The 27531-nt window shown below is 49.1% G+C and overlaps 1 protein-coding gene across 7 annotated transcripts in view; it reads right to left on the bottom strand.

Moving 5' to 3' along the window:
• Positions 1-3250: 3250 nt before the first annotated feature.
• Positions 3251-27531, bottom strand: part of LOC121566786 (arf-GAP with Rho-GAP domain, ANK repeat and PH domain-containing protein 1-like) — an 80169-nt gene continuing 55888 nt past the window's right edge. For 3 of the 7 annotated variants that reach the window (XM_041876677.2, XM_045213863.1, XM_045213866.1), the window contains exons 20-33: positions 22629-22841; positions 22239-22344; positions 22010-22157; positions 15393-15482; positions 15160-15237; positions 14924-15041; positions 14058-14171; positions 13517-13662; positions 13289-13371; positions 11086-11145; positions 6833-6896; positions 6025-6183; positions 4569-4603; positions 3251-4489 (exon numbers count right to left, since the gene is read on the bottom strand). In XM_041876677.2, the coding sequence (XP_041732611.2) occupies positions 4586-4603; positions 6025-6183; positions 6833-6896; positions 11086-11145; positions 13289-13371; positions 13517-13662; positions 14058-14171; positions 14924-15041; positions 15160-15237; positions 15393-15482; positions 22010-22157; positions 22239-22344; positions 22629-22841 (1397 nt within the window). In that variant the 3' untranslated portion in view covers positions 3251-4489; positions 4569-4585. Of the gene's footprint in view, positions 4490-4568; positions 4604-6024; positions 6184-6832; positions 6897-11085; positions 11415-13254; positions 13372-13516; positions 13663-14057; positions 14172-14923; positions 15042-15159; positions 15238-15392; positions 15483-22009; positions 22158-22238; positions 22345-22628; positions 22842-27531 lie in introns of those variants that run through there. The other 4 variants (XM_045213860.1, XM_045213872.1, XM_045213871.1 and 1 more) reach the window with 4 other exon arrangements.

Raw genomic sequence — 27531 nt, forward strand, 5'->3', positions numbered from 1 at the left:
GTGCAGGTTTACTCATCTCTGGAAAGAGCATCACTTGAACTGGTAGTTCTGTGGATTACAAGTTGATGTGCAGATCAGTGAGTGCACAGGGCCTCGGTCAGGTCCATTCCCAGAGGGTTCTGAGCTGTAACCTTCCATGATGATTTCTAATGATCAACGTTTGTCTTCCAACCAGACATTCTGACAGCACTACAGCTGCTGCCCCACGGCTGTACACAGAGGAGCTACACAGGGAAATGTCATGACCACACACTTGCATACACAGACACACACATACACACTGACGCAGGCCTGCTGGGTCTCCTGTGTGTTCCTGCGGCGCAGGGTGAACCGGTTGTGTCGGCTCGGCTCAGGACGTTGAGAGCTGGTGGAACACCTGTGACACACACACACACACACACACACACACACACCTCTGCAGGCTTCCATTCTAGGCTGAGGAGTGACATTGCCATGAAAGCCACAGGCCTTGGGAACATCACAATGTGTGGGTGTGTGTGTGTGTGTGTGTGTGTGTCAGTGCATGTGTGTCACAGCTTTATGAATGTCAAATAAAAAGCATGTCTGCTAAAGGAGTCCTAGACAGAATGCATGCTGAATGACTAATGTGACCGAGTAGAAATTCAGGTCGGCATCTACCTTTACATTGGAGTCATTTAGCAGACACTCTTATCCAGAGAGACTTAGTGCATTCATCTTAAGATACAGTGAGGGAAAAAGGTATTTGATCCCCTGCTGATTTAGTACATTTGCCCACTGACAAAGAAATGATCAGTGTATAATGTTAATGGTAGGTTTATTTGAACAGTGAGAGTCAGTATAACAACAAAAAAATGCAGAAAAACGCATGTCAAAAATGTTATAAATTGATTTGCATTTTAATGAGGGAAATAAGTAATTTGACCCCTCTCAATCAGAAAGATTTCTGGCTCTCAGGTGTCTTTTATACAGGTAACGAGCTGAGATTAGGAGCACACTCTTAAAGGGAGTGCTCCTAATCTCAGCTTGTTACCTGTATAAAATACACCTGTCCACAGAAGCAATCAATCAATCAGATTCCAAACTCTCCACCATGGCCAAGACCAAAGAGCTCTCCAAGGATGTCAGGGACACGATTGTTGACCTACACAAGGCTGGAATGGGCTACAAGACCATCGCCACGCAGCTTGGTGAGAAGGTGACAACAGTTTGTGTGATTATTCGCAAATGGAAGAAACACAAAATAACTGTCAATATACCTCGGCCTGGGGCTCCATGCAAGATCTCACCTCGTGGAGTTGCAATGATCATGAGAACCGTGAGGAATCAGCCCAGAACTACACGGGAGGATCTTGTCAATGATCTCAAGGCAGCTGGGACCATAGTCACCAAGAAAACAATTGGTAACACAGTACGCCGTAGAGGACTGAAATCCTGCAGCGCCCGCAAGGTCCCCCTGCTCAAGAAAGCACATATACAGGGCCGTCTGAAGTTTGCCAATGAACATCTGAATGATTCAGAGGAGAACTGGGTGAAAGTGTTGTGGTCAGATGAGACCAAAATCGAGCTCTTTGGCATCAACTCAACTCGCTGTGTTTGGAGGAGGAGGAATGCTGCCTATGACCCCAAGAACACCATCCCCACCGTCAAACATGGAGGTGGAAACATTATGCTTTGGGGGTGTTTTTCTGCTAAGGGGACAGGACAACTTCACCGCATCAAAGGGACGATGGACGGGGCCATGTACCGTCAAATCTTGGGTGAGAACCTCCTTCCCTCAGCCAGGGCATTGAAAATGGGTCGTGGATGGGTATTCCAGCATGACAATGACCCAAAACACACGGCCAAGGCAACAAAGGAGTGGCTCAAGAAGAAGCACATTAAGGTCCTGGAGTGGCCTAGCCAGTCTCCAGACCTTAATCCCATAGAAAATCTGTGGAGGGAGCTGAAGGTTCGAGTTGCCAAACGCCAGCCTCGAAACCTTAATGACTTGGAGAAGATCTGCAAAGAGGAGTGGGACAAAATCCCTCCTGAGATGTGGGCAAACCTGGTGGTCAACTACAAGAAACGTCTGACCTCTGTGATTGCCAACAAGGGTTTTGCCACCAAGTACTAAGTCATGTTATGCAGAGGGGTCAAATCCTTATTTCCCTCATTAAAATGCAAATCAATTTCTAACACTTTTGACATGGGTCTTTCTGGATTTTTTGTTTTTATTCTGTCTCTCACTGTTCAAATAAACCTACCATTACAATTATAGACTGATCATGTCTTTGTCAGTGGGCAAACGTACAAAATCAGCAGGGGATCAAATACTTTTTTCCCTCACTGTAGCTAGGTGAGACAACTACATATCACAGTCATTTCCTCAATAAAGTAGTTATGAGTCAAATCAGTGACAGTAAGTGTTGAGCTTCTCTGCTACTCAGTCTGAAGGACAGTTACCCCGTCAGTTGGGCACCATGGAAACAGTTGGGTAATCATTCAGAGAACAGACTACCACGGACAGTTTGGCACCATGGAAACAGTTGGGTAATCATTCAGACAGACTACCACAGACAGTTTGGCACCATGGAAACAGTTGGGTAATCATTCAGACAGACTACCACGGACAGTTTGGCACCATGGAAACAGTTGGGTAATCATTCAGACAGACTACCACGGACAGTTTGGCACCATGGAAATAGTTGGGTAATCATTCAGAGACAGACTTCCACGGACAGTTTGGCACCATGGAAACAGTTGGGTAATCATTCAGAGAACAGACTACCACGGGCAGTTGGGCACCATGGAAACAGTTGGGTTGTCATTCAGAGAACAGACTACCCCGTCAGTTGGGCACCATGGAAACAGTTGGGTTGTCATTCAGAGAACAGACTACCCCGTCAGTTGGGCACCATGGAAACAGTTGGGTTGTCATTCAGAGAACAGACTACCACGGGCAGTTGGGCACCATGGAAACAGTTGGGTTGTCATTCAGAGAACAGACTACCACAGGCAGTTGGGCACCATGGAAACAGTTGGGTTGTCATTCAGAGAACAGACTACCACGGGCAGTTGGGCACCATGGAAACAGTTGGGTTGTCATTCAGAGAACAGACGCAGAGGGCAGAATGGAATGGTTGTAGTGTCAGAGGATGCTACGTCTTTTCAAACACAGTCAAACAGTCTCACACACAGATCCAAATAACATTGACTTTATAAAAATTCATACCTACAGTTACTATCTGAATTTATAAAAGTTACTTAAATACACATTTATAAGACAGAGGCAGGTTAAAACATTTTAATATGATGATTGAGAGTTTTTATGTTGACATTGATGAGAATATACTACTTGTGCTTTTTGTTGCATCCCCAGAACAGTAGAACATTTTTGACCAGTCAGTCACACTAGCCTTGTGAAACCAGACTTACCGCTGTGCTCACGTTTTGTTTTTACTGAATTGATACAGAATGTGAGCTCACGAGATCAGGCTGGTTCAACCACACGGTTAGGTGTTTAATGCTTTCCTCACGGACTCCTCCACATATCATCACTGAGCTAGGAATCTAGATTACACACAAAGTTCTGGCTGAAATGTGTTTATTAAAGTGTACAGAGTACCAGACAGAAAGGACAGAACAGTCTTAGTCAAACGGTAAACAGAGTGATCAGTTCTTTCCTTGGGCTGAAGGACAGTGCCCAAAAACAGTTATGAGGGCCAGTGTGTGTGTGTGTGTGTGTGTGTGTACAGGTAGAGCCTAGAGTTGGGAGTAATGATGTCACTACATAAGTGAACTTGGACACACACATCCCTATGGCTCCCACTTGACTAGTGGAACCAACTTAATGTCGAATGATGGTCATGGTTGTCTGAAATATCATAATATTTTAACCTTTTACCTACATAAATGATACTATTTCTATATGGAGAGAGTCCCCCCTTACGTTCATATGCTGCTCCCTCTGCTGGAGAAATAAATAATTACACAGTCTATAAAACAGGGAGGGAGAACACTGGGGAGAGATGGGGTGAACAATTTATAGATGGGGGAGTCTTTAAGAGAGGGGGAGAGAGGTGAGGGTGACGAGATGAGGGTACAGGTGGAGGAAAGTTCAAAACAGAGAGGCGATAGAGTTATTGTGGGCCATATGGGGACAGTGAAGGCTGGATTGCCAGTGAAGATCATTCCATTATCTCCCAACTGTCAGAGGTTCTCCAGGCTTCTCAGAGAGACACAGTCTGTGCTCTGTCAGGCTGCTCCAGTAACCGCCTGTGTTCTCTGTCTGTCCCTCTCTCAGTCTATACCAGGAGCATCTTCCAGGTCCTCCATGTATCCCAGGGTGCACTGCAGTTCTAAAAAGGAACTGTGGTGACATAGTCTCTCTATCCTCATGACACACCTGCTGCCCCTGCTTAGAGGTCCAGTTCATAGGCACAGGTGTGTGTGTGTGTGTGTGTGGGGGGGGTGTCGTTACTGGAATGTTCTGAAGAGTTTGTGGGTTCTATAGCTGGTGGTCTCTCCCCTATGAAACACACACGGACAATTAGATAATTGCACACACACTCTTACACACGTACAAACATTAGATAATGACGTCTCACCTTGTCTGGTCCCATTATCAGAAATCTCTAAAGAGCTGAGAGAGAGAGAGAGATAGAGAGAAAGAGGGATAGAGAGAGAGGGTGAGGGGTGTAAGGTGAGAGAGAGAGAGAGAGAGAGAGAGAGAGAGAGAGAGAGAGAGAGAGAGAGAGAGAGAGAGAGAGAGAGAGAGAGAGAGAGAGAGAGAGAGAGAGAGAGAGAGAGAGAGAGAAAGGGGGGTAGAGGGAGAGAGAGATTCATTCATTCAGACTGGCTGACATGAACTCTGTCATGGGTAATGGTGAGTGCTAACAGCTATGTCACACATAGTCAGTGTTCTATATGGATTCATCATCCTGTGTTTGCATTCAGCCAAGACACAGACAAACTAACTACCTGACCACAGCAAGCATACACACATCACAGCTCAGGGTCAGATGGACACGTAGAAAACACATTATAATCTGGGTGGTTCGAGCCCTGAATGCTGATTGGCTGACAGATGTGGTATATCAGACTGTATACCACGGCTATGACAAAACATGTATTTTTACTGCTCTAATTACGTTGGTAACTAGCTTATAATAGCAATAAGGCACCTCTGGGTTTGTGGTATATGGCCAATATACCACGGCTAAGGGCGTTGCGTCGTGCCTAAGAACAGCCCTTAGCCATGGTATATTGGCCATATACCACACCACCTCGTGCCTTATTGCTTAAATATATGATCACTATACCCAGAACACCAACACACACACACACCAACCCAGAACACCAACACACACACACACCCACACCCACCCAGAACACCAACACACACACACCCACCCAGAACAACCACACACACACCCACCCACCCACCCAGAACACCACACACACACACACACCCACCCACCCAGAACACCAACACACACCCAGAACACCAACACCAACACACACCCAGAACACCAACACACACACACACACACCCACCCAGAACACCAACACACACACACCCACCCAGAACACCAACACACACACACACACACACAGAACACCAACACACACACACAAACCCAGAACACCAACACACACACACACACACCCACCCAGAACACCAACACACACACACACACCCAGAACACCAACACACACACACAGCACCCAGCTGATAAAGAAAAAAAGCTCAATGCATAATCTCAGCGCCATCACAGACCCCTGTGTGTGTGTGTGTGTATATATGTATGTTTTTGCAATTGTGTGTGCGCGCGTGCACGTGAGTGTAGGGGCTGCGATGAGCGTAATCAGGGTTAATCAGAGTTCAGAGGTTATCCATCCTGACCACAGCTTCGACTCCGCCCCCCTCCTGACCACACACACACACACACACACACTGCATCATTGGACTCAGGACAGGGCTGGGGGTGGCTGTGTCAGCATGGAGGTCTCTGATAGGCCCACAAACTTGGATTGGCCCCAGTGATTGGAGGATTGACTCACGCCAAGCGGGTCGGTGGTGAAAGCTGCAACGCTGTTCCGCATCTCATTCTCGCTGCCACGCAACGGAATCAACGCCACATTACCATGACGCGTATCCACCGGCAATGCACGGGTCACACGTCTTTGTACTGCATCCGCTGGCCACACGTTACCGTCATACTGAGAGGGGGGGAGAGAGAGAGAAGAGCGAGAGAGAGAGAGAGAGAAAGAGGGGGGGATAGAGGAAGAGAGAGGGGGGGATAGAGGGGGAGAGAGGGGGGGAGAGAGGGGGATAGAGAGAGAGAGGGAGAGAGATGGGGGAGAGAGGGAGAGAGAGCGAGAGATAGAGGGAGAGAGCAGGAGAGAGAGGAGGAGAGAGAAGGAGAGGGTGGAGAGAGGGAGAGAGGGGGAGTGAGAGAAAAGGGGGAGAGGGGGGATAGAGAGAGGGGTGATAGAGAGAGAGCGAGAGAGCGAGAGAGAGAGGGGGGGATAGAGAGAGGCAGGGAGAGGGGGGATAGAGAGAGAGAGGGAAGGAGAGGGAGAGAGAGGGAAGGAGAGGGAGAGAGAGGGAGAGAGGGCGGATAGAGAGAGAGTGCGGGGAGAGGGGGATAGAGAGAGGGGGAATAGAGAGAGAGAGGGGGAAGAGAGAGAGAGAGAGATGGGGGATAGAGTGAGAGAGAGGGAGAGGGGGGATAGAAAGAGAGAGAGAGAGAGAAGGAGGAAATTATACTATGACCTTTATTCCAAAATGATCTTAATTATTCATGTGACAGACAGAACAGTGAACCATAATAACCAGTGTGAAAGACAGCAGTATGTGTCCTCTCACCTGCATAGTGAGAAAGGTGGAGAACCACTCCCTCATCTCTGTCTGAGTGTCACAACACAGATACCTACAGGGAGGGGAGAGAGAGAGAGAGAGAGAGACAGAGAGAGAGAGAGAGAGAGAGAGAGAGAGAGAGAGAGAGAGAGAGAGAGAGAGACAGAAAGAGAGTAGGGAGAGAGGAGGGAGCGAGAGAGAGGAGGGAGACACAGAGGAGGGAGACAGAGGAAAGAGGGAGAGAGGAGGGAGACAGAGCCATGAGGGAGACAGAGACATGAGGGAGACAGAGAGAGGAGGAAGGGAGAGAGAGGAGGGAGACATAGACATGAGGGAGACAGAGAGAGGAGGAAGGGAGAGAGAGGAGGGAGACACGGAGATGAGGGAGACAGAGAGGGGAGCGAGAGAAAGGTGGGAGACAGAGAGGAGGGAGAGAGAGAGGAGGGAGAGAGAGAAGAGGGAGAGAGAGAAAGGAGGGAGAGAGAAAGGAGGGAGAGAGAGAAAGGAGGGAGAGAGAGTAGGGAGAGAGTAGGGAGAGAGATGAGGGAGACACAGAGAGGAGGGAGACAGAGAGAGGAGGGAGAGACAGACATGAGGGAGACAGAGAGAGGAGGAAGGGAGAGAGAGGAGGGAGACACAGAGATGAGGGAGAAAGAGAGGAGAGAGAGAAAGGTGGGAGACAGAGAGGTAGAGAGAGAGGAGGGAGAGAGAGAAGAGGGAGAGACAGAAAGGAGGGAGAGAGAAAGGAGGGAGAGAGAGAGAGAGAAAGGAGGGAGGGAGAGAAAGGAGAGAGGGAGAGAGAGTAAGGATAGAGAGTAGGGAGAGAGATGAGGGAGGTACAGAGAGGAGGGAGAGACAGAGAGGAGGGAGAGACAGAGAGGAGGGAGAGACAGAGAGGAGGGAGAGACAGAGAGGAGGGAGAGACAGAGAGGAGGGAGATAGAGAAAGGAGGAAGGGAGAGTAGGGAGAGAGAGATGAGGGAGAGAGAGATGAGGGAGAGAGAGATGAGGGAGAGGGAGATGAGGGAGAGAGAGAGAGATGAGGGAGAGAGAGAGAGAGATGAGGGAGAGAGAGAGGAGGGAGAGAGAGTAGGGAGAGAGCGATGAGGGAGAGAGAGAGGAGGGAGACACAGAGAGGAGGGAGAGAGAGAAAGGAGGGAGAGAGAGAAAGGAGGGAAAGAGAGAGTAGGGAGAGACAGAGTAGGGAGAGAGAGATTATGGAGAGAGAGATGAGAGAGAGATGTGGGAGAGAGGAGGGAGGGAGAGAGAGGAGAGAGAGAGGAGGGAGAGAGAGAAAGGAGGGAGAGAGAGATGAGAGAGAGAGATGAGCGAGAGAGAGATGAGCGAGAGAGAGAGGAGGGAGACACAGAGAGGAGGAAGGGAGAGAGAGGAGGGAGAGAGAGAAAGGAGGGAGAGAGAGAGTAGGGAGAGAGATATGAGGGAGAGAGATATGAGGGAGAGAGAGAGGAGGGAGAGAGAGAGAGGAGGGAGAAAGAGAGAAGGGAGAGAGAGAGAGGAGGTAGAAAGAGAAAGGAGGGAGAGAGAGAGAGCGGAGGGAGAGACAGAGAGAGAGAGAGACAGAGAGGAGGGCGCGAGAGAGAGGAGGGAGAGTGAGAAAGGAGGGAGAGAGAGAAAAGAGGGAGAGAGAGAGTAGGGATAGAGAGAGGAGGGATAGAGAGAGGAGGGCGAGAGAGAGAGGAGGGCGAGAGAGAGAGTAGCGGGAGAGAGAGAGGAGGGAGATATAGAGAGAGGAGGGAGAGAGAGAGGAGGGAGATACAGAGAGGAGGGTGAGAGAGAGAAGAGGGCGAGAGAGAGGAGGGAGAGAGAGAGAGGAGGGAGAGAGAGAGAGGAGGGAGAGAGAGAGGAGGGAGAGAGATGAGGGAGAGAGAGAGGAGGGAGAGAGAGAGAGGAGGGAGAGCGAGAAAGGAGGGAGAGAGAGAAAAGAGGGAGAGAGAGAGTAGGGATAGAGAGAGGAGGGCGAGAGAGAGAGGAGGGCGAGAGAGAGAGAAGGGAGAGAGAGAGAGGAGGGAGATATAGAGAGAGGAGGGAGAGAGAGAGGAGGGAGATACAGAGAGGAGGGTGAGAGAGAGAAGAGGGCGAGAGAGAGGAGGGAGAGAGAGGAGGGAGAGAGAGAGGAGGGAGAGAGATGAGGGAGAGAGAGAGGAGGGAGAGAGAGAGCAGGGAGAGAGAGAGAGGAGGGAGAGAGAGAGAGGAGGGAGAGAGAGAGGAGGGAGAGAGATGAGGGAGAGAGAGAGGAGGGAGAGAGAGAGAGGAGGGAGAGCGAGAAAGGAGGGAGAGAGAGAAAAGAGGGAGAGAGAGAGTAGGGATAGAGAGAGGAGGGCGAGAGAGAGAGGAGGGCGAGAGAGAGAGTAGCGGGAGAGAGAGAGAGGAGGGAGATATAGAGAGAGGAGGGAGAGAGAGAGGAGGGAGATACAGAGAGGAGGGTGAGAGAGAGAAGAGGGCGAGAGAGAGGAGGGAGAGAGAGAGAGGAGGGAGAGAGAGAGGAGGGAGAGAGATGAGGGAGAGAGAGAGGAGGGAGAGAGAGAGCAGGGAGAGAGAGAGCAGGGAGAAAGAGAGAGAAGGGAGAGAGAGAGGAGGTAGAAAGAGAAAGGAGGGAGCAAGAGAGGAGGGAGAGAGAGAGAGGAGGGAGACAGAGAGAGAGAGTAGCAGGAGAGAGAGAGAGGAGGGAGAGAGAGATAGAGAGAGAGAGGAGGGAGATACAGAGAGGAGGGCGAGCGAGAGAAGAGGGCGAGAGAGAGGGGGGAGAGAGAGGGAGTAGGGAGAGAGAGAGGAGGGAGAGGGAGAAAGGAGGGAAAGAGAGAGTAGGGAGAGAGAGAGGAGGGAGAGAGAGAGAGAAGGGAGAGAGAGGGGAGGTAGAAATAGAAAGGAGGGAGAGAGAGGAGGGAGAGAGAGAAGAGGGAGAGACAGGAGGGAGAGACAGAGGAGGGAGAGAGAGAGGAGGGAGAGAGAGAGGAAGGGGAGAGAGAGAGGAGGGAGACAGAGAGGAGGGAGAGCGAGAAAGGAGGGAGAGAGTAAGGAGGGAGAGAGAGAGGAGGGCGAGAGAGAGAGAGAGAGAGGAGGGAGATAGAGAGAGATGGAGAGAGAGGAGGGAGAGAGAGAGGAGGGAGATACAGAGAGGAGGGCGAGAGAGAGAAGAGGGTGAGAGAGAGGAGGGAGAGAGAGGGAGTAGGGAGAGAGAGGAGGGAGAGAGATGAGGGAGAGAGACTTAGGTAGGTAGATCTAGTGCACATTCCCACACACATTCCCATCCCCCAGCCTCCCCTCTCTCACACACCCGCCGCACACAGTGCCTGGTGAAAGTCCCCTGGGCGTCAACACAGAGTGAGTCCTAATTTAAACAAGATAGTCAGTGATTAGAGTTGAGTGTGTTTCACACCTCAGCAATGATGTCACCAGATCCACACTGAGTCACCAACTGCACTTTCTCTAACAGCTAAACTACACAACATTGATACAGAACACACAGCCATAGAGGTACCACACACACAGCTCTGTACATCATGTGGCCGCTCTTCCTCACAGCAGGGAGCTCATCAGGCCCTTAGTTTTTTTTTATGCCCCCAAACACTTTACTCTGTCTCCCTCAACACAACTGCTTCACTGTTCTGTCATACTAATAATTAGGATTCTCTCTCTCTCTCTCTCTCTCCCCCCTCCCTCTGTTGCAACTCCCATATGGACTCGGGAGAGGCGAAGGTCGAGAGCCATGCGTCCTCCTGAACACAACCCTGCCAAGCCGCACTGCTTCTTGACACACCGCTCGCTTTAACCAGGACGCCAGCCGCACCAATGTGTTGTAGGAAACACCGTACAGCTGGTGACCGACGTCAGCGTGCATGCGCCCGGCCCACCACAAGGAGTTGCTAGAGAGTTGCTAACCTGGACGACGCTGGGCCAATTGTGCGCCACCTGGGATTGAACCCGGGTCTATAGAGACGCCTCAAGCACTGCGATACAGTGCCTTAGACCGCTGTGTCACTCGGGAGGCCCTCTCTCCCTCTTTCTCTCCCCCCACACACTCCCACTGCTGACATCATACCCCTACTGCTGACATCATACACCCACTGCTGACATCATACCCCCACTGCTGACATCATACATCCACTGCTGATATCATACCCCCACTGCTGACATCATACATCCACTGCTGACCTCTGTTCCCTGGTGTAGCTCAGTAAGGCCTAGAGATATACTGGATAGCACACACAGACAGAGGATACACACACACATTCAGGGACTCACCATTGCTGCCTCTCTGGCTTCTCCTGTTTTTCACTTTTATAGATCACGGTCAGACCCCAACTACAGAGAGAGAGAGAGAGAGAGATAGGAAACATCACAGTCAGACCCCAACTACAGAGAGAGAGAGAGATAGGAAACATCACAGTCAGACCCCAACTACAGAGAGAGAGAGAGAGATAGGAAACATCACGGTCAGACCCCAACTACAGAGAGAAAGACAGGAAACATCACGGTCAGACCCCAACTACAGAGAGAGAGAGTGAAGGAAACGTCACGGTCAGACCCCAACTACAGAGAGAAAGACAGGAAACATCACGGTCAGACCCCAACTACAGAGAGAGAGAGTGAAGGAAACGTCACGGTTAAGATAGTGGAGGAGCATTGAGTCTCTCTCTCTCTCTCTCTCTCTCTCTCAGGATGAGAGTACAGAGAGGTGTTCTGACCAGGGAGGAGGAGAGGACAGAGAGGTGTTCTGACCAGGGAGGAGGAGAGGACAGAGAGGTGTTCTGACCAGGGAGGAGGAGAGGACAGAGATGTGTTCTGACCAGGGAGGAGGAGAGGACAGAGAGGTGTTCTGACCAGGGAGGAGGAGAGGGCAGAGAGATGTTCTGACCAGGAGAGGACAGAGAGGTGTTCTGACCAGGGAGGAGGAGAGGACAGAGAGGTGTTCTGACCAGGAGAGGACAGAGAGGTGTTCTGACCAGGGAGGAGGAGAGGACAGAGAGGTGTTCTGACCAGGGAGGAGGAGGGGACAGAGAGGTGTTCTGACCAGGGAGGAGGAGAGGACAGAGAGGTGTTCTGACCAGGGAGGAGGAGAGGACAGAGAGGTGTTCTGACCAGGGAGGAGGACAGAGAGGTGTTCTGACCAGGGAGGAGGAGAGGACAGAGAGGTGTTCTGACCAGGGAGGAGGACAGAGAGGTGTTCTGACCAGGAGAGGACAGAGAGGTGTTCTGACCAGGGAGGAGGAGGGGACAGAGAGGTGTTCTGACCAGGGAGGAGGAGAGAACAGAGAGGTGTTCTGACCAGGGAGGAGGAGGGGACAGAGAGGTGTTCTGACCAGGGAGGAGGAGGGGACAGAGAGGTGTTCTGACCAGGCAGGAGGAGAGGACAGAGAGGTGTTCTGACCAGGGAGGAGGAGGGGACAGAGAGGTGTTCTGACCAGGCAGGAGGAGGGGACAGAGAGGTGTTCTGACCAGGAGAGGACAGAGAGGTGTTCTGACCAGGGAGGAGGAGAGAACAGAGAGGTGTTCTGACCAGGCAGGAGGAGAGAACAGAGAGGTGTTCTGACCAGGGAGGAGGAGAGGACAGAGAGGTGTTCTGACCAGGCAGGAGGAGAGGACAGAGAGGTGTTCTGACCAGGGAGGAGGAGAGGACAGAGAGGTGTTCTGACCAGGCAGGAGGAGGGGACAGAGAGGTGTTCTGACCAGGAGAGGACAGAGAGGTGTTCTGACCAGGGAGGAGGAGAGGGCAGAGAGATGTTCTGACCAGGAGAGGACAGAGAGGTGTTCTGACCAGGGAGGAGGAGAGGACAGAGAGGTGTTCTGACCAGGGAGGAGGAGAGGACAGAGAGGTGTTCTGACCAGGGAGGAGGAGGGGACAGAGAGGTGTTCTGACCAGGGAGGAGGAGAGGACAGAGAGGTGTTCTGACCAGGGAGGAGGAGAGGACAGAGAGGTGTTCTGACCAGGGAGGAGGACAGAGAGGTGTTCTGACCAGGGAGGAGGAGAGGACAGAGAGGTGTTCTGACCAGGGAGGAGGACAGAGAGGTGTTCTGACCAGGAGAGGACAGAGAGGTGTTCTGACCAGGGAGGAGGAGGGGACAGAGAGGTGTTCTGACCAGGGAGGAGGAGAGAACAGAGAGGTGTTCTGACCAGGGAGGAGGAGGGGACAGAGAGGTGTTCTGACCAGGGAGGAGGAGGGGACAGAGAGGTGTTCTGACCAGGCAGGAGGAGAGGACAGAGAGGTGTTCTGACCAGGGAGGAGGAGAGGACAGAGAGGTGTTCTGACCAGGCAGGAGGAGAGGACAGAGAGGTGTTCTGACCAGGGAGGAGGAGAGGACAGAGAGGTGTTCTGACCAGGCAGGAGGAGGGGACAGAGAGGTGTTCTGACCAGGAGAGGACAGAGAGGTGTTCTGACCAGGGAGGAGGAGAGGACAGAGAGGTGTTCTGACCAGGCAGGAGGAGGGGACAGAGAGGTGTTCTGACCAGGTGGGTGGTCGTAGTTTCTTCTTGATGCCTAGATAGACCCTCAGATTCTTCACCTGCCATTCCCTCTCTGGACGATTACTCTACAGGGACACAAAACAGACAGCTTAGCTGTTTCAATCTTAGTGTGTGTGTGTGTGTGTGTGTGTGTGTGTGTGTGTGTGTGTGTGTGTGTGTGTGTGTGTGTGTGTGTGTGAGTGTGAGTGTGTGTGTGTGTGTGTGTCTTACCCGCACTTCCTTGTACATCCTGAGGGAGACAGTGCTTAGGATGAAGTAGCGCTCGTGGAAGCTGCCGGTATTCAGTCCCAATCCCAGAATGCTCTTCTCCTCCCGGAACTTCATTATCCCGTGCTTGGACACATCCACTTTACTGGCTATGGGGGGGCAGTATAGGAGTAATAGTAGAGTTGAGAAGTCAATTAAATTGTTTGTGTGCAGCCTGATCACTAGAAATAGACTTTGATTTCAGACATTTGAAAAGGTCCTTTGAACGTCGATATATGCCTTCCTCGGTGCTCACAAAATAAACATAGAAATAGTTGCAGAGCAATGGGAGTGAACTCGTGATGCTCGGAGCTGAAGTGTGCTGCTCAGACCACTGCGCCACTGCAGTTCACAAAGCTCTTGCAAGCCGTGAGAATACTTGATGATACTTGTTTCCATAACCCTAACCTTAACCACTCGAAATTAATGCCTAAACTGTTAACCTTTGAGTTGTTTCCATTTTAACCCGGTAACCTTGTGTATGTGTGTGTGTGTGTGTGTGTACCCAGGTAGACGAGTATGGTCTCCATGGCGAGGTGTTTTTTGACCAGCAGGTGGGAGTCGGTACCCAGAGAGTGCAGGATGGGTAACACACGCTCCAGATGATGCAACGGACGCTCTGAGAGAGAGAGAGAGAGAGAGAGAGGACAGCCAGTGAAAAGTGCAATGTAATGTCAATAATCTTTCCCATTTTGATTTTGTTTTAGCTTTCATACCATGTCATGTGTCTTCTCAGTCATGTTGAGACTGGTCTACTACTATTGCTTTAATGTATTGTTATTCTCATTAATATTGTTGTTGTAGTTACTGTTAATGGTAATACCATTTCCACTACTACTATTATTGCTGTTGGTCCCACCATTTTTGTTATATGTATACTTTGACAATGTAAGTAATTTTGCCATGTCAATAAAGTGTATTGAATTGAGAGGGGATAGGGGGACAAACAGAACAGATCAGAGCCTCAACAGCAGCATCACCACTCCCTAGCTCTACCATCCCCTCATCATCCCCTACCTCTTTCCCCACCTCTCCTTCATCCTCTCTCTCTCTCGCTCTCTATATGCAGTATATATAGATATACAGTATATCTGTCCTCCCATCTCTCACCACTCACTGGTCTCCTCCTTCTCCCAGCAGCTCCAGTAGTCATTCTCTCTCTGGCCTTTCCTCAATTGCATACTCCTCGTGTCCTCTCTCCTCCTTCTCAAAACCCATTGGAGGAGAAGGTCAGAGGGGAGGGAGCTCATCCAATGGTTTTGAGAAAGAGGCGAGGAGAGAGGACGCAAGAAGTATGCAATTCTGAGAAGGCCCCTCTCTCTCTCTCTCTATTATAGATGTATATTGGTCCTCCCATCTCTCTCCACTCACCGGTCTCCTCCTTCTGGCTGACCTCCCAGCAGCTCCAGTAGTCTTTCTCTCGGACCTGGATCTTCCGCCGATCCAGAATCTCACAGGTCAGCTCTGCAGCCGTCATAGAACCAGGGATCTAGAGGGGAGAGCAGCGGAGGGAGTGAGATTCTGGACCACTTCTTACTCTCTTCATTTCCCTATTGGGATAAAGGTGAGGTCATAAGGGTTAGGTAAGGTCAGAGGTGAGAGTTCACCTTGACATGCTGCTCTGCTGTCTCCTTCTTCTCCTCCAGGTACACTGTACAGATGAAGTCACCTGCTGACCCCGACGCCTGCACAACACACAACACACAACACACACACACACGTGTTAAAGTACATTGGGTTACAGCAGAACACTGCAAACACTACGATATAAGAAGGTTGTGTGACTCACAGAAACCTTGGTGTTGAGGAGGTGTGTGTGGGTGTGTACTGTATTACTCACAGGAACGCTGGAGTTGAGGTTCAACTTCTCTCGGACTTTAATGATGGCCGTGATCTCATCTAGCTGCCTTTTCAGCTGCTGTTCATCCACCTGGACCGCAACAACCACACACGGTCAACCACACACTGTCAACCACACACGGTCAACCACACACTGTCAACCACACACTGTCAACCACACACGGTCAACCACACACGGTCAACCACACACGGTCAACCACACACGGTCAACCACACACGGTCAACCACACACGGTCAACCACACACTGTCAACCACACACTGTCAACCACACACGGTCAACCACACACGGTCAACCACACACGGTCAACCACACACGGTCAACCACATGACACAACAACATGACCGTATAACCAGCGTAACTACTCACTCCATGGTTGAAACACCACTGACCAGGTCACACTGCAGCCATACCTCTACCAAACACTGCAGCCATATCACTACCAAACACCAGAGGGCAGAGTTGTCCATCTATATCCAGGAGAAGAGCGCTAGTGCCTTTTTAAAAATGTATTTTTTATTTAACCTTTATTTAACCAGGTAAACCAGTTGAGAACAAGTTCTCATTTACAACTGCGACCTGGCCAAGATAAAGCCAAGCAGTGCGATAAAAAACAACAACACAGAGTTACATATGGGGTAAACAAAACATAAAGTCAAAAATACAACAGAAAATATATATACAGTGTGTGCAAATGTAGTAAGTTATGGAGGTAAGGCAATAAATAGGCCATAGTGCAAAATAATTACAATTGAGTATTAACACTGGAATGATAGATGTGCAAGAGATGATGTGCAAATAGAGATACTGGGGTGCAAATGAGCAAAATAAATAACAATATGGGGATGAGGTAGTTGGGTGGGATAATTTCAGATGGGCTGTGTACAGGTGCAGTGATCGGTAAGGTGCTCTGACAACTGATGCTTAAAGTTAGTGAGGGAGATAAGAGTCTCCAGCTTCAGATATTTTTGCAGTTCGTTCCAGTCATTGGCAGCAGATAACTGGAAGGAATGGCGGCCAAAGGAGGTGTTGGCTTTGGGGATGACCAGTGAGATATACCTGCTGGAACGCATACTACGGGTGGGGGTGTTGCTATGCTGACCAATGAGCTAAGATAAGGCAGGGATTTGCCTAGCAGTGATTTATAGATGACCTGGAGCCAGTGGGTTTGGCGACGAATATGTAGTGAGGACCAGCCAACAAGAGCTTACAGGTCACACTGGTGGGTAGTATATGGGGCTTTGGTGACAAAACGGATGGCACTGTGATAGACTACATCCAATTTGCTGAGTAGAGTGTTGGAGGCTATTTTGTAAATGACATCGCCGAAGTCAAGGATCGGTAGGATAGTCAGTTTAACGGGGGCATGTTTGGCAGCATGAGTGAAGGAGGCTTTGTTGCGAAATAGGAAGCCGATTCTAGATTTAACTTTGGATTGGAGATGCTTAATGTGAGTCTGGAAGGATAGTTTACAGTCTAACCAGACACCTAGGTATTTGTAGTTGATTCTAGTCGGGTGGGCGGGTGCCAGCAGCGTTCGATTGAAGAGCATGCATTTAGTTTTACTAGTGTTTAAGAGCAGTTGGAGGCTACGGAAGGAGTGTTGTATGGCATTAAAGCTCGTTTGGAGGTTTGTTAACACAGTGTCCAATGAAGGGTCAGATGTATACAAAATGGTGTCGTCTGCGTAGAGGTGGATCTGAGAGTCACCAGCAGCAAGAGCGACATCATTGATATACACAGAGAAAAGAGTCGGGCCGAGAATTGAACCCTGTGGCACCCCCATAGAGACTGCCATAGGTCCAGACAACAGGCCCTCCGATTTGACACATTGAACTCTATCTGAGAAGTAGTTGGTGAACCAGGCGAGGCAGTCATTTGAGAAAACAAGGCTATTTAGTCTGCCAATAAGAATGCGGTGGTTGACAGAGTCGAAAGCCTTGGCCAGGTCGAAGAAGACGGCTGCACAGTACTGTCTATTATCAATCGCGGTTATAATATCGTTTAGGACCTTGAGCGTGGCTGAGGTGCACCCATGACCAGCTCGGAAAACGGATTGCATAGCGGAGAAGGTACAGTGGGATTCGAAATGGTCGGTGATCTGTTTGTTAACTTGGCTTTGAAAAACTTTCGAAAGGCAGGGCAGGATGGATATAGGTCTGTAACAGTTTGGATCTGGAGTGTCACCCCCTTTGAAGAGGGGATCTCTGGGGATCTCAGACGTTACGAAAGAGAGGTTGAACAGGCTAGTAATAGGGGTTGCGACAATTTCGGCTGCTAATTTTAGAAAGAAAGGGTCCAGATTGTCTAGCCCAGATGATTTGTAGGGGTCCAGATTTTGCAGCTCTTTCAGAACATCAGCTGTCTGAATTTGTGTGAAGGAGAAGCGCAGGGGGGGGGGGCATGGGCAAGTTGCAGCGGAGGGTGCAGAGCTAGTGGCCGGGGTAGTGGTAGCCAGGTGGAAAGCATGGCCAGCCGTAGCAAAATGCTTGTTGAAATTCTCGATTATTGTAGATTTACCGGTGGTGATAGTGTTTCCTAGCCTCAGTGTAGTGGGCAGCTGGGAGGAGGTGCTCTTATTCTCCATGGACTTTACAGTGTCCCAAAACTTTTTGGAGTTAGTGCTACAGGATGCACATTTCTGTTTGAAAAAGCTAGCCTTTGCTTTCCTAACTGCTTGTGTATATTGGTTCCTAACTTCCCTGAAAAGTTGCATATCGCGGGGGCTATTCGATGCTAATGCAGTACGCCACAGGATGTTTTTGTGCTGGTTAAGGGCAGTCAAGTCTGAGGAGAACCAGGGGCTATATCTGTTCTTAGTTCTGAATTTTTTGAATGGGGCATGCTTATTTAAGATTGAGAGGAAAGCACTTTTAAAGAACAACCAGGCATCCTCTAATGACGGAATGAGATCGATATCCATCCAGGATACCTGGGCTAGGTCAATTAGGAAGGCCTGCTCGCTAAAGTGTTTTAGGGAGCGTTTAACAGTGATGAGGGGTGGTCGTTTGACCGCGGACCCGTTACGGACGCAGGCAATAAGGCAGTGATCGCTGAGATCCTGGTTAAAGACAGCGGAGGTGTATTTAGTGGTCCTCTGTAGCTCAGCTGGTAGAGCACGGCGCTTGTAACGCCAAGGTAGTGGGTTCGATCCCTGGGACCACCCATACAAAAAAAATTATGCATGCATGACTGTAAGTCGCTTTGGATAAAAGCGTCTGCTAAATGGCATATTATTATTATTATAAGTTAGTCAGGATGATATCTATGAGGGTGCCCATGTTTACGGATTCAGGGTTGTACCTGGTAGGTTCCTTGATATAATTTGTGTGAGATTGAGGGCATCTAGTTTGGATTGGAGGATGGCCGGGGTGTTAAGCATATCCCAGTTTAGGTCACCAAGCAGTACGAACTCTGAGGATAGATGGGGGGCAATCAATTCAAATATGGTGTCCAGGGCACAGCTGGGGGCTGAGGGGGGTCTGTAGCAAGCAGCAACAGTGAGAGACTTATTTCTGGAAAGGTGGATTTTTAGAAGTCGGAGCTAAAACTTTTTGGGCACAGACCGGGATAGTATGATGGAGCTCTGCAGGCTCTCTCTACAGTAGTTTGCAACTCCACCCCCTTTGGCAGTTCTATCTAGACGGAAAATGTTGTAGTTGGGGATGGACATTTCTGAATTTTTGGTGGCCTTCCTAAGCCATGATTCAGACACTGCTAGAACATCAGGGTTGGCGGAGTGTGCTAACGCAGTGAATAACTCAAACTTAGGAAGGAGGCTTCTGATGTTAACATGCAAAAAGCCAAGGCTTTTACGGTTACAGAAATCAACAAATGATAGCGCCTGGGGAGTAGGAGTGATACTGGGGGCTGCAGGGCCTGGGTTAACCTCTACATCACCAGAGGAACAGAGGAGGACTAGAATAAGGATACGGCTAAAGGCTTTAAGAACTGGTCTTCTAGTGCGTTGGGTACAGAGAATAAAAGGTGCAGATTTCCGGGCGTTGTAGAATAGATTCAGGGCATTATGTACAGACAAGGATATGGAAGGATATGAGTACAATGGAGGTAAACCTAAGCGTTGGGTAACACTGAAAGAGATAGCATCACTGGAGGCACCGATTGAGCCGGTCTCCGCGTGTATGGGGGGTGGAACAAAGGAGCTATTTGAGGCAGTTTGAGAGGGACTTGGGGCTCTACAGTGAAATTGTATAATAAGAACTAACTGGAACAGCAATAGGCAAGGCATATTGACATGGGAGAGAGGCATAAAGCAATCACAGGTGTTATTCGAGAGAGCTAAGACAACAACTGGTAATGGTGACGAAAGTTTGGGCTGAGGCTAAACAGATAAACAGGACAGGGTACCGTGTAAAGGAACAGTCCAGCAGGCATCAGCTGTGCAGCTGAGTGATCATAAGGTCCAGTGAACAGCAATGCGAGTCCGAGAGCAGTTCGAATTGGTGCTACAGCACAGGCGATCAGGAAGCATGGCTGTTGAATTGCGTGTGCTAGCGGGCCGGATCTTCGTGGTCGTCGCAAGGGGAAGCCTGTGGAAACCACAGACGATTACATCGGCAGACCAGTCGCGATGGATCGGCGGGGCTCCGTGTCGACACTAGGAGGTCCCGTCCGGTTGACAGAGAGGTAGATAGCCGGGAGATGGGCCTGACTCAAGGCTAAATCAAGGCTGATTAGCCAACCACAACATCCATTCGGTTGCAGCTAGCTAGTTGCGATGATCCGGTGTTAAAGGTCCAGTGATTCAGTGATTCCGGCAGAAGATCCGATATGTTCTGGGTCGATAACGCGCTGTGCAGACTGGCCGATAATAGTCCAGGCTAGAGCTGGCTGGTAGGTAGTGCAGGCCACTGACAATGGTGAAAAAACCCGCTAACGGTGGCTAATAGCAAGTAGCTAGTTAGCTGGCTACTCCCGTCCGGTAGACAGAGAGGTAGATAGCCGGGATATGGGCCTGGCTCAAGGCTATCTCAAGGCTAACTGGTGCTTGCTTCGGGGGCAGTGGTGATTAGCCAACAGCAACTTCCATTCGGTTGCGGATGGCTGGTTGCGATCCGGTGTTAAGGTCCAGTGATTCAGTTATTCCGGCAGAAAATCCGATGTTCTGGGTGAAAACCGCTAACGGTGGCTAATAGCAAGTAGCTAGTTAGCAGGCTAGCTAGTTTCAACTGGAGATTCTAGATAAAAGGTAAGTAAATAATAGAATCCGTTCCACATTGAGTGAGGCGGGTTGCAGGAAAGTATATTTAGTAGAAGGATGAAAAGTGTGATAGGGGAATATATACAACAAAAGACAAAAAAAAAAAAAAAAACAGGCTATTTACACGGACACACAGGAGTACACGACCGCACTGCTACGCCATCTCGGTCTGCCTAACCTCAAAGACGACAGAGTGAGCCTAGGTTTCCATTAGCTACAGGTCTCGGATCACCTTCCCCTTCCCAAATCCTAACCTTAACCATTAGTTGGGGGAAATGCAAAACTGACCCATGATCAGCATCTATGGGCAACTTCACCCTCCACCCTGACAGAGTAGTGCTACTATTAGATTTGCATGTTAGTCATTTAGCAGACTCTCTTATCCACAGCGACTTACAGGAGCAATTAGGGTTAAGTACCTTGCTCAAGGGCACAGACAGATTTTTCACATTTACATCATATAGCAGACGCTCTTATCCAGAGCGACTTACAAATTGGTGCATTCAACTTATGATAGCAAGTGGGACTACCACTCTTTTTTTTGATGGGGGGGTAGAAGGACTACTTTATACTATTCCAGGTATTCCTTAAAGAGGTAGGGTTTGAAATGTCTCCGGAAGGTGGTCAGTGACTCTGCTGTCCTAGTCGGCTCGGGGTATCGAACCAGCGACCTTTCGGTTACAGGCTCAATGCTTTTAATCGCTAAGCTACCTGCCACCTCTACGAGGTTAGGGGTCAGGGGTTATCATTAACAGTGTCTCTGACCACAAAGACGTCTGCGTAATGCTCTATGAGGTTAGGGGTCAGGGGTTAGCATTAACAGTGTCTCTGACCTCAAAGATGTCTGCGTAATACTCTATGAGGTTAGGGGTCAGGGGTTAGCATTAACAGTGTCTCTGACCTCAAAGACGTCTGTGTAATACTCTATGAGGTTAGGGGTCAGGGGTTAGCATTAACAGTGTCTCTGACCTCAAAGATGTCTGTGTAATACTCTATGAGGTTAGGGGTCAGGGGTTAGCGTTAACAGTGTCTCTGACCTCAAAGACGTCTGTGTAATACTCTATGAGGTTAGGGGGTCAGGGTTAGCATTAACAGTGTCTCTGACCTCAAAGATGTCTGTGTAATACTCTATGAGGTTAGGGGTCAGGGGTTAGCATTAACAGTGTCTCTGACCTCAAAGACGTCTGTGTAATACTCTACGAGGTTAGGGGTCAGGGGTTAGCGTTAACAGTGTCTCTGACCTCAAAGACATCTGTGTAATACTCTATGAGGTTAGGGGTCAGGGGTTAGCATTAACAGTGTCTCTGACCTCAAAGACGTCTGTGTAATACTCTATGAGGTTAGGGGTCAGGGGTTAGCATTAACAGTGTCTCTGACCTCAAAGACGTCTGTGTAATGCTCTATGAGTTCCTCTACGACGCGGCCGGCTGTGTAGTCCTTCCCATCGCTCTGGAACAGTGTTGGGCCAAATACTATCGCTAGGTTATGGAGATTCATCTGGTTCAGCTCTGCAAACCGCTGCACACTGTGGACAACACACACAGCGTTACATTCTGAGCGGAGTTGTGTGTGTGTGTGTGTGTGTGTGTGTTTGTGTGTGTCTCACCAGTAGAGGTGGTTGACCAGGGCTCGTAGCGTGGCCTTGTTGACTCTGGGCAGGCGGCTCAGCAGCAGCTGGTACTGAGAGATCTTCCTGCTCTCCTCTGGGACCACTGCAGACAACACACACACACACACACACACACACACACACACACAAGAGACCAGAGAGTCAGTGGGACACAAACACCTGAGGTATATTCATTAGTGCACACCGTAGCATATCATAGCAAAACGTTTTTTAAATTCAGGTAGGTCCCGCTTGGTTTCTTAGTGAATACACCTCTGCTATATAGTACCTCACCCCTATTGTAGAGTGGGCGTAGGGTGTTGGGGTTAGGGTGTAGGATATAGGGTGTAGGGTGCAGGGGGTAGGGTGCTAGGGTGCAGGTCTCACCAGGTGTACTGAGCCATGCGCTAGCGGCCTCTATGGGGAACAGTCCCTCTCCAGACTCTCTGAAGAAGCGTTTCAGTGTGTTAGACACGTCGTCCACCTGGTGCTCCCCCTCCTTCAGACGCACGCTACGAGCATCACGCCGAAACGCCTCGCACAGTGCTGCCACGTGACTGTTCACACCGCTCTTACGGTAGATACCCTCAGACGTCAGACCTACGACACACACAGACACACACACAGATTAAAACTCACACACACATTAATATACACACACTTCACAACACATACTCCTCCACCACAGTCAGTGACATGGTCCACAGTGTTTGAATTCTCCCCCTTCTCTTACTGACCAACCAAAACTGTCAGAGTTCAGAGGTCAGAGCAGCAGCCAATCAGAGCCCAGAACGGAATAGGAGACTAAGGCTGCAGTCCAAACACATTATTTTTACCCCCTCAGCCCTTGCGCTAGCCACTTTCCTTCGGGAGAATCCCTGTCGAAACCGGATACAGTTTGATTGCGGTCCAACAACTTTGGTCACTTGTGGGGTTGATATGACCCACAATTCAATGCAAACTGTAGTCACATGTCAAACTCTGGTGGCCACGAAGTGTCAAATGTAATCAACAAGGCTGCATTTTTTGCATGTCAGAAAAAAGTATGAAGCTAGCTTGCTAAAAAGTATATATAGACATTGATTTTAGCGTTGGCAAATTGGCTTAGTCTCGTAGTGAGGAGCCTATAAAACGTAGCTAGATTCATAATTTTTTTGGGGAATTCTTACATTTATTGGAATAAATGTCCAAACTATAAAACTAGCTAGCCAGCTATGGGTAACTGTAGCTAGCTACCTGACAGGAGTGCTAGCTAGATACGTTAGCTTACTAGGTACATTAATAGCTTTAGGTTGGTTGTTTTTAAGCTTAACTTTAAGATTTCCACCAAGGACGTTGCCTATCCAATCATCACTCTCCCTCAATTGGGCAAGGGACATTTAAGGTACACTCGGATGTGACAATGTAAAACGTCATTCAAGGGCTGAGGGTTTAGGGCCGAGGGCTGTCTACTTTGAGTTTGAAACGCAGCCTAACATTCCAACCAGGAAACAAGAGAAACTACCCAGAACCCAACAGGAACAGCCTTATCTCCAGTAAGACCAGTGAGTCACTAAGTCAGTCACAATAGGATAGAAACTACAGGGAGAAAGAGAGAGAGGAGAAGTTAACACATGACCTTGGAGGGGGAGAGAGAGAGAGAGAGAGAGAGAGAGAGAGAGAGAGAGAGAGAGAGAGAGAGAGAAGTTAACACATGACATGGGGGAGAGAGAGAGAGAGAGAGAGAGCCAGAGAGAGAGAGAGGCAGAAAGAGAGAGAGAGAGAGACACAGAGAGAGCGAGAGAGAGAGAGAGAGAGCGAGAGAGAGCGAGAGAGAGAGACTCAAATGGCAAATACATTCAAGAGGATAAAACTTCTTCCCAAACACAAAGTGGATAAACTCTGGTGCCAAAACACTAGGCATGCCCTGGAGCTGTTGTCAGAGGATAGACTAGGGTCCCCCAGCCACATCATAATTCACAGGTGCACAAATGACCTGAGGGCCCAGCAGGAAAGGGTGGCCACAGCACTCAAGGGAGTGATTGAAAAAGCTTCTTCCACTTTCCCCAATGCAGAAGTGGTCATGTCCACCCTGCTACTACAAAAATACTTTCACCCTGCCACCATCCAGCAGGTGAATGCAAGCATTTCCCGGGACTGTGCCTCAAAACCTAATGTCTAACTGGCCCACCACTCTAACCTGGACTTGAACTGCCTTTACAACCAGGTCCACCTCTACAAGGCAGCAATCCCAACTTTTGCCAGGAGCCTGAAGAATGTCACCCTCAAATGCAGCCCCAGCACCTCACACAGGAGCAACAGAGCAACGGACACCCCGCCCAGACCAACGAGACACCCTCCCAGACCTGCAAGACCCTCTCCCGAAGGTCCTGCACCAAGAGAACCCACGCCAAGAGGACCTACACCCAGACCACAGCATCACCAGCCACACCCCAACCAGCTAAGACTACCCCAAGCAAACCCTGGCAACACCCTATATAGGCCCCCTCATATCAGACCTATGCCCCTTCTGCCCACCCCATGACTCCCGCCCCTGCAGCAAGGAACTCAACATGACAGCAGGACATATGCCCAGGCCGTGAGCAGAGCAACAGGCCCAACCCCCACTAAGTAGGCCGTCATTGTAAATAAGAATTTGTTCTTAACTGACTTGCCTAGTTAAATAAAGGTTAAATAATAAATAAATAAATAAATAAATAAATAAATAAATAATAAGCAGAAACGTATCTAAATCTGGCAAAACAAAATCCTGCACCCCCTGCCAAAAAATCGTAGCCTATAGCGCATTTTCTATATTTGCGGGTTAGGGTTAGGTGCTGGCCTCAGATTTTCACTTTATCACATATAGTGGGGCGGTTGCGGGTGGACAAACAGCTGACCTGCGCACCACTAACACACACACACACACACACACACTCAGACTACATAAGAGAAAGAGAGATAGCAAGAGAGTCAGTGGGTGAAAGAAGTGTGTGTGACTGTGTGTTTGCGCAGGTGCATGGGTGCGTGCATGCATATGTGTGTGTGTCTGTGTGTGTGTCTCGCTCCTGGAGTGACATTTACACAGATTCCCCCTTCAAAACAACCTTGCTGATTCACACACAACTCACCTACACATACAGGCCTCATCACATGATACAGCAATCTATCAGTCATCCACCACAGAGAGAGAGAGTGAGAGATGGACAGAGAGAGTGAGAGATGGACAGAGAGAGAGAGCGAGAGATGGACAGAGAGAGAGAGCGAGAGATGGACACAGAGAGAGAGAGAGAGAGAGAGAGAGAGAGAGAGAGAGAGAGAGAGCGAGCGAGCGAGAGAGATGGACAGAGAGGAAGAGGGGGGTAGTTATAGAGATAGACGTGAAACAGCATTCAGGCTATGAAAACATCCTCACAGTTGTTCACACTTACATTCATAAACGCACGTACAACACACACACAGACACACACACAGATATTCTCTCACTCTGCCTACGCACTGAGCTGTTATGAAACGAAGATGAACGACACAGATCACAATAAAATGCTACAGGTGTTGCCATGACGATGAGCCCACACTGTGTCACCTTTGACTCTGGCTAACGAGCAGGTAACATGGTCGAGCTAACGCTCATTAACCAGCCAACCACTGTTGACTCGTCACGTGTGTATGCATGTATGTATGTATGTGTGTGTGTGTGTGTGTATGCGTGTGTGTATGCGTGTGTGTGTGTGTGTGTGTGTGTGTGTGTGTGTGTGTGTGTGTGTGTGTGTGTGTGTGTGTGTGTGTGTGTATGTATGTGTGTGTGTGTGTGTGTGTCAGGGTGTTGTAAGAAATGCATAGAAAGATTAGACATGAGTGAGGTGCTCTTTCAAACAGGTAGTTGATTGTATGATAGAAATACATGAAAAGTCCCCTTGAATGAGTCAGCGAAGGCTAACATAAAATCCTGAATGAGAGAGTGAGAGAGTACTATTTACTGTTCACTTTTTATTGTTTATTTCACTTTTGTTTATCTATTTCACTTGCTTTGGCAATGTAAACATATGTTTCCCATGCCAATAAATCCCCCTTGAATTGAATTGAATTGAATTGAGAGAGAGAGAGACAGAGTGAGACAGAGACAGAAAGAGAGAGACAGAGAGAGCGAGAGACAGAGAGAGCGAGAGACAGAGACAGACAGACAGAGACAGAGAGACACAGACAGACAGACAGAGACAGAGAGACACAGACAGACAGAGAGACACAGACAGACAGAGAGACAGAGAGACAGACAGACAGGCAGACAGACAGACAGACAGACAGACAGAACGAACAGTCTGCAGCACCTGACCTCACCCTACTAAAATCTGAAGTCAAATGTCTACAGTTTGCTGATGATCTGGTGCTTCTGTCACCAACCAAGGAGGGCCTACAGCAGCACCTAGATTTTCTGCACAGATTCTGTCAGACCTGGGCCCTGACAGTAAATCTCAGTAAGACAAAAATAATGGTGTTCCAAAAAAGGTCCAGTTGCCAGGACCACAAATACAAATTCCATCTAGACACTGTTGCCCTAGAGCACACAAAAAACTATACATACCTCGGCCTAAACATCAGCGCCACAGGTAACTTCCACAAAGCTGTGAACGATCTGAGAGACAAGGCAAGAAGGGCCTTCTATGCCATCAAAAGGAACATAAAATTCGACATACCAATTAGGATCTGGCTAAAAATACTTGAATCAGTTATAGAACCCAAATAATGCATGCAGAGCAGAATTAGGCCGATACCCGCTAATTATCAAAATCCAGATTAGAGCCGTTAAATTCTATAACCACTTAAAAGGAAGCGATTCCCAAACCTTCCATAACAAAGCCATCACCTAAAGTGAGATGAACTTGGAGAAGAGTCCCCTAAATAAGCTGGTCCTGGGGCTCTGTTCACAAACACAAACAGACCCCACAGAGCCCCAGGACAACAACAATAACACAATTAGACCCAACCAAATCATGAGAAAACAAAAAGAGAATTACTTGACACATTGTAAAGAATTAACAAAAAAACAGAGCAAACTAGAATGCTATCTGGCCCTAAACAGAGAGTACACAGCGGCAGAATACCTGACCACTGTGACTGACCCAAAGCTAAGGAAAGCTTAATCTATGTACAGACTCAGTGAGCATAGCCTTGCTATTGAGAAAGGCCGCCGTAGGCAGACCTGGCACTCAAGAGAAGACAGGCTATGTGCACACTGCCCACAAAATGAGGTGGAAACTGAGCTGCACTTCCTAACCTCCTGCCAAATGTATGACCATATTAGAGACACATA

The sequence above is a fragment of the Coregonus clupeaformis genome, chromosome 5, assembly GCF_020615455.1.
Source record: "Coregonus clupeaformis isolate EN_2021a chromosome 5, ASM2061545v1, whole genome shotgun sequence".
NCBI classification, from domain to species: domain Eukaryota; kingdom Metazoa; phylum Chordata; class Actinopteri; order Salmoniformes; family Salmonidae; genus Coregonus; species Coregonus clupeaformis.